Below are 9,951 nucleotides of genomic sequence, written 5' to 3' on the forward strand. Positions count from 1 at the left end.
GGGAACGGTGCCTTGCTCAGGGACACCTCGGTAGCACTTGGTCTTTCCGGGACTTGAACTGGTGACCTTCCAGTTGCCAAGCCAATCCCTATGGACTTCGCCACCACCGTCCCAGTGCAGTCTTCAGTGCGCATGTCACAAAATGAGATGCATTGTGGGACATGTAGTTTATGGGCAACATGCTTCTGTAAGATAGGATAAGATAGTTTAACAGCAACAGGGTGAGATTGAAAAACAGGACAGATTCACACAGATTAATACAATTAAGGATAAATCAAAGATAAAAATAAGAAATAACTATAAAATAAGAAATTAATTAAAATAAACATATATAGATATACTGTAAAGCGGCATGTAACCGTATAATAAACGTATAATATTCTTTGCAAGCTCTTGCGGGCCACATAAAATGAAGTCGCGGGCCGGATTTGGCCCCCGGGCCTTGAGTTTGACACCCCTGGTCTAAAGTCTTGAAATCTAATATTGACAAACTATGTGTAGGTTTCTAACAGTATGACTTGAAACGCTTAGATCACATAAAGAATCATACTTCTTATCAATGGTCAAAGTCGGGATCTTTGAAAACATGTGGAATCTTTTTTACGGCTTAAAATATCTAAGTATCTTTAAGTTTCCTAAATGTAAGTAAACAGCTAGGGAAAACAGTAGAAGGTTCCTAAAGACTAAATAAAGAGTGATAAGAAAACTTTTTTGCCAAAGGGTTTTTAGCAAGTTTTCTCAATTTCAGTTGCGGGCATAAAGGGGTTAGTTAGCTTTAGTAGATCGGTGGATTGGTGGTTATTTGTTACGTTAGAGTTGATATCCACCTTTATTTGACATATAAACGCAAACTGAGAATTTAGAAATGTTCCCAATGCAATAATACTCAAACTACAGCTGTGTTATTGTACTACTGTTTGCACTGTTAGCCGTTGTACAAGGGATAAACAAACTTCCAAGATTTCAAAGGTGTAATGTCCTATACACAACTACAGTATAGTTGGATCACAGGGCCCTCAACAATGCAATATGAATATATACAAGACATTAAAGCAATTAAAAGCAAACAATAACAATAGTGCAAGCTCAGGAGAGGGTTTAGGAAATACAGCATTGTTAGTTTTAAACATTTTTTTAATGAAAATGTATTATCACCAATGGTAGTTCCAACTGAAATAACTCTTCCTCCTGTGCCCCCCCCACACCTCTGCAGGAGCAGTACGAGTTCTGTTACAAAGTGGTCCAGGAGTACATCGATGCCTTTTCTGACTACGCCAACTTCAAGTAGGGACCTGCCGTGGATGGATGTCCGATACGCTTCATATGCACGCACCAGAACACACGCACACACCGCCACGCAGAAAGCTGCAACCTCCCATCTGATGGATTTTTAAAAAAAGAAAAAGACTCATCACAAGTTGATCTGTGGATGGGAGGGACTGCCTGCAGGAAAAGGGACAGAGGCCCGGAGGACAGGGCAGCGCAGTGGGACAGAGAAAATAACTGAGATGCCTTCTTGAATATTTTGTAATATTGGTCTTGTTAATACAGCCCTTAACCCCTTATTTGCTTCCCACCCCCCCCCCCTTCATATGTACATATACTTACTGTGTTGCATCTTATTACTTTGGTTTCAGACACAGTTTTGAGTTTGGCTGCATTTTGGGGTGGCACCTGTAATGTATTTTATTGGTATATATAAATATATATGAATATAAATCTAATGCTTTGGAGGCTTATGTCAAAACAATCCAGAGTCAAGGTAATGAGGTTTGGATTTTCTTTTACTTTATAGGGACAGAGACTTAAAACATTGTTGGCTTGTCCAGAGCCGCGCTGGAGCAACATGAGTTGTAGCAGAACCCTGAATATTTACAGACTAAACCTGGTCTGTGTTTCACTCCTAGACACACACATTATCCTTCACACAGATATGTTTCCATCTATCGAGCCACTTAAATTCCTCCCCTTTAAAGTTTCAGGGGTTCAAAGGTCACTCACGATTGGAGTGAGGTAGCTCGTTGACTCAGGTTGACACACGAAACACACACAGAATACCAGGAGCCATTCTTTCTTTTGAATGTGTGTTTGTTTGAGCTGCAGCTGAAGACACTGTCTTCTATCTGCAGAGTGCCAAAGTCCTTCTCTCCCTCGCAGAGTTCAGTAGCTCGAACAATATCTAGACATTCACTAGACTAAAGCCAGTTTACTGTTTAATGATCTGCTACCAACACTCTGCTTTAACAGGAAATCGGGCTTCTTGTTTTAAAGGTATGGTCTGTTTCAGTATCTGCAGCGTTGGTGATCATGCTGACAAGCCAAATCCCTCCATTATTGCATCATCAACAGATCATATACCCGACATATTTCTTTTCTAGTTTACAGACGCACGTCAGTATTTCTTGTAGATTGTATTGAGTTTTTTTTTCTATATAGGTTTTATTTTGAGTCTGCCTGAATGAACTATTTCTTTTATATCAGCCTCACATCACTACGCTGTACTGTCACACTTTTAATTCCCTTGTTTTTGTTTTCCCACCATGAACACTGATGCCGAAGAATGTCTCTTATAATTTGAATGCTGTTGCTAACATTTTCCTTAAAAATGGATACTTTGTTACTTAAATAGTGGTGGTGCCATGCCATGTTTGCTCAGATTTTATTTTCAATGGCTGTCCTGTGAGGACACTTGGATTACGGTGTGGGTTTCTTTTCAGATGAGGCCGCAATTGAGGCTATGCACTCAGTTGTGATGGATATTGTCAGTTAACCGCTGGGCTTCGGGTCACGTAATGTCAACTCCCGTCAGGAAATGAGCGACGGCTGGATTGTTTAAACTTATAAATCGAGCAAATTCAGCTCAAGCTCACCTGCAGCGCTGACTCACGTTCAAAGATTTAAAACCCCAGCAACGGAGAGTACTCCAATATCATGCCTTGCCTGGATTTTAACAGATTTGATTGCTATGATATTAAAAAACATTTTGTTAATAAATCGTTCACAATTTGCAACCCACACTAACGGTCTAAATCACACTAACAGACCCGGATTGAATGACTTTTCTCAACGGAAGGAGCACAATCAGTACTCATTTATTGATGGTGGACAACGTCATTAAAAGTACATGCTGAATCTTCTTTAGGAAGGGTGATTTGCATCAATAGTGATTGTTTGAACACTCATGCACTATTTGCACCAAAAGCAAAGCCCTTAAAATTACAGAACCAAATGAAAGAAAAGGTTAGGATGATGATTTGGCCTTGATATTGAAATATAAGAGCCTTTTTTCAGGTCTCAAAGCCTTCTGTAAGGCCCCTGCAGGGACGTAAAAGTAGATATTTTTGAAATGTTGGCTGTTTGTGCATCGTCATTTTCCTTTCAGGTCTTTTTTCCCCCAAAGCATCACAAGTGCCCGCACTACTAGTTAGGTGCCGTTATGCTCCTCATTTATCTACTTTGTCACATATTGGGTCTTTCATTAAATAGAGAAGGGGATGCTTTTTGTTTAGCTAATCTATCTGTTGTGTGTGTTTGGATCAATGCGACTTTGAATTTGACAGCAAAAAATGACACTGTGCCATCCCATGAGACCCGCTATTTTGCAGATCTAGTGAATATGAAAAAAAGTGCCTCACTTGTAGTTTAAAACTAACCGTTACATATAGTTTGTGATGCAACCGCTGTCATCCTAAAAGCTGTCCTGAGCATTTTCCTTACTCTGATGACAAATCAATAGGGCCAGAAATAAGACATGGTTGGTCATCCTTCACACTCCCTGTAGTCACAAATACGTAGACTCCTCAATTGTGCAGTTGAAACAAATGTTGTGGCCTCTTTTTAAAATAAATATTGTATTTGTATGGCCTCATATCATTCCATATCAATGACATGTGGTATCCATGATAAGTAATCAATTGTGGGTACCCAAATGTTCAACACAAATCGTTAAGTTTTTCCCCACCACAGTTAAATTGAATCTTTTATGCATCTTCTCCGAGGGAAATCAGACGGTTGTCCCTGTTCCACGTCCCTTTATCTCTGAGCTTTTCCCCAGTGGAGTGTTTTGAATGCCCCCGAGAAATTTAAATAGGTCTCCATTTCTAAATAGTCTGACTTGAGGAAGATTAGAGTCCAACTTTTTCTCTTCTTCTTTCCACCTGCTTATGTCCTTTATGTCTCCTGTCCTTGTCCACTCACTGCTGTCCACTTATCGCTCCCTTTCCTTCCTTCACTTTGTCCTTGGACCATGTGCCCCCAGTGGTCACAGCCCCACTCCCTTTTGTACATAATGTAAGGTTATTTATATTTCATTCCAGCCTGCTGCCTTGCTTATTATATTTTCTTCTCCCCCCCTTCTTTTTTTCTTTTTGAAGAATAAAAAGATGTATATTGAACTGTATCGGGACCATTTTAAAAATGTATTAGAGATGTTTTGTTTTGGCCATTTTTAATTTGGTATAATTGTCTTAAGAAAATCCTATTTTTTAATTTGCCAATGTTTGTTTCTAGTGTTTTGTTATTCAACATTTGAATATATGTATATATAATTATATATATGACAAAATTATATATAATTATATAATGCCAAATGGCCTTTCTAAGCAAGATACTGTTCAAACCTAATAAAGTGCTTGAGATTTTATCAAGTGTGTATTTCTTATGTCTTTAAATGCTAAATGTTAGTAACACGTCAGACACTAATGCTCCATCATGACAACCTGAGGATCATTACAGCTCACTCCTCGATGAAGACCAATTGTAGATGTGCAAAATAATTGCCGGTCGTTCATGTACTTTATAGATCAGGCGGTCCTCCTGAGTGTTGCTCTTGACAGGTATCAATCAGTGTTTAACCCTTCACCCCCATCAAATATTAATGAGTGTTTTGCTCGGATGAATCAAGGAATCATGTAGGGTTACTGGTGAAATGATCGAGCGGAAAGTAATACCTGTTAAACATTTAGGAAAAGATCATTATTATATTAAGTAGTATCACTATTAAATAGATGTGATATTAGTTTGTAGGCTTTAATCCACCAGCACTGCAACACTGAATAGCTTAATTGTAAATAGAAATGGAAAGGTATAATCCTAAACAACATGATGGTGTAAAATGGGCACTGCCCTGATTTTAAAGTCTACTCCTCACAAAGACTAATCAGCCAGTTGAATAATGTCTTCTGAGGTCCTTTCTATAGTTTCCTATAGTTTATAGAAATGTAGGATTTAATCATTTATGTGAAAAAACTTTTTTTTTTATTCAAAGTCTGGAAATCTCTGCATTTGCTTCTTTGATATTAAGCATTCCTTTTTTTATTATGTCTCTTCTGAGTTCCTTAATCTTATTTAGTATCCCTTTTGAAGCTCAAAGGAATTTGCTTTGGGGTATAATGGTGCATACATAAACAGAGTAGAGAGAATACAAATGTAAGAATAAGAGCAAATACAATATCTGAAAAAGGAGAAATAAACGATACAAGGGTAATGCAATAAGAATTATTTGCAAACATATATCGTAATATAAAAGCTGTGCAGTTTTAAAGTAGTATTGTCCAGAAAATGCAGAATTGTGATTGTTAAAGATGATCACAAAGATGTTACTTATATATATGATGTATGTAGAGGAAACTTCTGTGTAGCTATGTAGTGGGAGTCACCGACTCAGGAAGGAGACACGGTAGGAGCAGTAGCTTTGATGTCAAACACATGATGGTTTATTTGGAGTTAACGGCCGGAAGATTCACATCACAAGTCCAAGAGTCAGAGGTTCTGACTCCACGGTAGAGTTGCCACGTCAATTCTGAAGAACTCTACCCCAGACCCATGTATTTAGCTAGTTCAGAGAGCATCATCAACATGCTGCATAACAAGATAGAATGATAACACCTCTATCAGCTGACGCCAACAGGCAGGAACAGGGAGACAAAACACTGAGAGCACAGCAGCCAAGGTTACAGGTGCCTGTGCTCAGTCAGGACAGTTTGAACTGATACACTGGGTCAAAGTTATGGGCCTTGGAAAATATTCCACAACAATGTATATATATGTAAAATGTCCATTGGAGGATATAAGGGTCTGTGTCCGTGGGGGTCCCAGAATTCTTGATGAGGCCAGCAACTGATTTCTTTTATGCAGTATTTCACTATTTTTAATGGTAATTGACAAAGCTCTTACTGTCAAGCCCAGTTAGGTTTGTGTGGAACAAATCAAGAGAGTGGTAATTCAGTAATATATTTAGTTTACTATTATTTATATTTACTATTATAAAGTATACAAGCTTGATGAAATATGAGTTGAATGAAAGCTGTGAAAACTCAGAACGGAATAAAAGCTGACAGGATGTTCAGACCTTAGACATAAATAGAACGTGACAACATTACATTTGCAGAAAACAATAAAGCTATCTATCCCTGTATGTTTAATTTGTAAATGTTAATTCACAGACTTCTGAAGGTTACTCCTCTAGCCTCACATTGACAGGTGGTCTCATCAGTGACGCATGTTGGAGTTTTCTCTCTTCAACCAATCCCTGACAGCACCAGCCTCGTGTCTCATCACTCAGGCGGGCAGCTGACCTGAGTCAACAGCAGCAGCTCGTCACGCTGTCACTCACTTCCTGAGTCAGAGCTGCTCCTGCATGTAAAACTCTGAAAAGGAAATTCCTCCTCTAATTGAGATGGATCTCATCAGGGATCCACTGTTTGTTCCCCTGTCATCAGATGCCAGCGACTGAGAGGGTCATTCAGGTTAAAGTGAGGATGTGTGGTGGGTTGATGCGGTCAAAACGACATCGACCTTGAGAGAGGAAATTGAAACTCCAGAGTTTTTCATTCTGACAAAGACTCCTGTAATTGGGATCTGAGCAATACGGTTTAATACTTTGAGCAATAGCTATTCAATCATCCTTTTAAAATCAATTGGAAAAATCCTTTTTAGTTTTTCCTTAAATAGTCTGGTTGATGGTTATTCATTATGTATACGCTTTTTTTTTTAATTCTATGATCTTTTGTTTCCGTTCACTAATCTTATAAATTAATTTTGCTTGGTTGTTGACTTTAAACATTTAAATGTGGATTCATTAATCTCAATGTTTTAAATGTTTCTTTTATCATGTCTTGTGTTTTTTGTTAACACTATACAGTGTTTGCTTCCTTCCAACTACGTAGACTGAAATGTGCAATATAAATACAATTTTACTAGCTATTAGATAACGATCATTCTTGGCAGGCCCCAGATTTCAGAAACTTTTGAGCCCCAGTATTTCCTAAAACTCATTTTCATGTACACAATTTCATGAGTTATGTCGAAGTGGCCATGTTCTTCCACTTGTAGAAAGTATGCAGTGAATTAACCATTGAGACATTTTTCAGTTTTTAGAATTTCTCTTAATGTGCTTTGTTATACTTGAAATAGTTTACTTAGATGATACAGTTTGACTTTAATCTGCTCATTGAATTATTTGTTTTGTTATTCAGCCAGGGTGTCAGTATTTGGACGTAGATACGTGTGATGCAAGTGAGCAGACGTACATCTCAGGGGTGTCAGAGCATGTTTGCAGGGGATAATTACAATTGGCCATGTCTCCTGGACCTCTTGTCCCCGGGGGCCGTTCCTTTCACCGCCGGGGAACAGAGGGGCCACAGGGGTCAGAGAGGGGCGGGGCTGATAATGGCAATGTGCATTTGGAGGGGTACATATATATTCAGGAGGAGTATGAGGGTGAAGAGAGTCTGTACAGTCGTGCACTTGTGAAACTGTGAGATATCTTCAACAGCCGAACAACTGAAGGAAAGCTGAGGGAGCTTCTGTCAGGACGTCAAGGGACACCTGTAGTGATAAAGACTAAGGTAAGGACACTTTCTTTTGTACCTTTATATACTTTTACTGCTTTCTGTTTATTCTAAATTATACATTATTATTTTTGGAATATAACAATGAATCTTGTTAGAGACTGAGCTTTAACTCCTCTCGGTGCCTCTTAGTTGGATTTTAAGCTTAGTGATTTTCAGAAGTTTAACAATAGGCCTGAAAGCTCTGTATATATTTCATAGCATTACTAAAAAAGGATGTAATGGCAACATTTATTTTTAAGGGCAATACATTAGTCCCTAAAATGATTCTTAAAATGTTACAAATGTTTAACCGTATTTGGTTTATTGATGGTAAGCAAGTCATTGACATTTACATTTGACATTATTACAGTTAAATAAGCTCAAATGTAAACATGAAATGTAAAGGAAACTTGCAGTAACATTCTTGCAAAGAAAGATTCAAATTGTTAATCAACAAATACTCAACTTGTATTGATATTACGGCTAAATATATACCATTTCTGGTGACAGACAGCTTTACTTTCTACACAGCATAATCTCGTTTGATACATTTGTATTGCAGCAAAATCAAATTGCATTTACATCTTAAAGTGTTTGCTACAGAATAGCTATTCCACATTTAAATGAACCTGATAAAGTATTTAAACACTTTGCAATTTGATTTGATTTTCTAAACCAGATACCAAAGGCTCAAATATAATACTCTCTTGTGGTCAGAGCTAATGGAGTATTTTCCTTCAGGGGGAACATCATGAGTGTGTCTCGGCTGGTGTTGCTGCTCGGGGTGCTTCTCTGCGTCGGGGCTCAGCTGTCCAGCGCCCAGCATTGGTCTCATGGCTGGTACCCCGGAGGCAAGAGGGAGCTGGACTCCTTCAGCACGTCAGAGGTCAGGATAGTTTTATCATTCACCCAACATTTCCTGTTGAGAATAAAAATAACCTTTACCTCTATACTCTTCTTTCATGTGCAGATTTCAGAGGAGATTAAGCTGTGTGAGGCCGGAGAATGCAGCTACTTGAGACCCCAGAGGAGAAGCATACTGAGAAACATTATTGTAAGTAAACAGTTCCTTATTCAGGTTGTATAAAACATACTTTTATTTGGATTCATTCGTCTTGTAAGAATGGGTCTTCACATATACACAGATTCCACCCCTGTTACAATAATGTATACATAGCTACACAGTACACACTGTATATATAACAACAAAGAGTATGCTATGGCTATATCATTAAGTGTGTCTGACTCTCATGTCATGATGTATTTCATTCCACAGTTGGATGCATTAGCAAGAGAGCTCCAGAAGAGAAAGTGACAGACTTCCACTCTACACTGCTTTTCTACCTATAATGATCTTATCCTTCTTCGCCGTCTTTGTCTTGATGTGAAAAATGTTTTATGTGGATCCTCTGATCTCGTATTTAAGTTATTTTCCAACATTACATGGATATCACCTGTGACGAACGTTGAAATTGTAATGTCCTAAAATAAAGTATTTATTTTGATATGACCTTTTTTGGTGAATAGTAAATGGAAGTTAGGTTGGTGAAGAAGTAGAAAAACAATATTAAAATCCATGATGAGTGCGTTCAATTTTGATGTTTTGGTTTAAGGTTGCATGCTGGCTCAATGTCTTGGTTTGCTGGTACACTGAGCAAGAATGCACAGAAGGCATATTGACCGCAATCCAATGATATTAGTTGTTTTATTTACATTTTTACTGTAGATTTTTTTTTTAAATAATGTATTTATTTTTCTCATTTATCAAATATATTTTGACAATTATTCATGTTTTATCTCAGTCATGTGTATCCGATACATTAAATCAAGTGTGGTTAATTTGTATTTCTTATTAATAAATACATTTAAAATTGACCTTTTTCTGAGAATTGTCCGTTCAATCATCAGTCAATGTAAATTCTGTATAAATAAGGGAATTAACCAACAACAATACCATTAAAAAAATAGAAAGAAAAAAAATCAGGGGCTGAAAATAAACTATTTCAAATATTAAATCGCTTGTTTTGTCTCATCATAATGTATCTACCGATAATTGGCCTACGAGCTTAATCTAATAGAAAACATACGTAAATCGGTTCTTGGGAATCGTTCCCTGATG

General features: G+C 37.7%; 2 protein-coding genes across 3 annotated transcripts in view; both read left to right on the top strand.

Annotated features, from left to right (window-relative positions):
- Positions 1–4,642, top strand: part of ptpra (protein tyrosine phosphatase receptor type A) — a 40,014-nt gene extending 35,372 nt beyond the window's left edge. For both annotated transcript variants that reach the window (XM_034239582.1, XM_034239583.1), the window contains exon 22: positions 1,214–4,642. In XM_034239582.1, coding sequence (XP_034095473.1) covers positions 1,214–1,288 — 75 coding nt within the window. In that variant the 3' untranslated portion in view covers positions 1,289–4,642. The remainder of the gene's footprint in view (positions 1–1,213) is intronic.
- Positions 4,643–7,716: 3,074 nt separating this feature from the next.
- On the top strand, positions 7,717–9,842 carry gnrh2 (gonadotropin-releasing hormone 2). Its single transcript, XM_034239589.1, has 4 exons — positions 7,717–7,847; positions 8,574–8,718; positions 8,803–8,886; positions 9,109–9,842. Exons 2-4 carry the CDS (start codon positions 8,584–8,586, stop codon positions 9,145–9,147), a joined length of 258 nt encoding a protein of 85 aa, XP_034095480.1. The 5' UTR covers positions 7,717–7,847; positions 8,574–8,583; the 3' UTR covers positions 9,148–9,842.
- The last annotated feature ends 109 nt before the right edge of the window (positions 9,843–9,951 follow it).

The sequence above is a fragment of the Gymnodraco acuticeps genome, unplaced genomic scaffold (assembly GCF_902827175.1).
Source record: "Gymnodraco acuticeps unplaced genomic scaffold, fGymAcu1.1, whole genome shotgun sequence".
In the NCBI taxonomy this organism is placed as follows: domain Eukaryota; kingdom Metazoa; phylum Chordata; class Actinopteri; order Perciformes; family Bathydraconidae; genus Gymnodraco; species Gymnodraco acuticeps.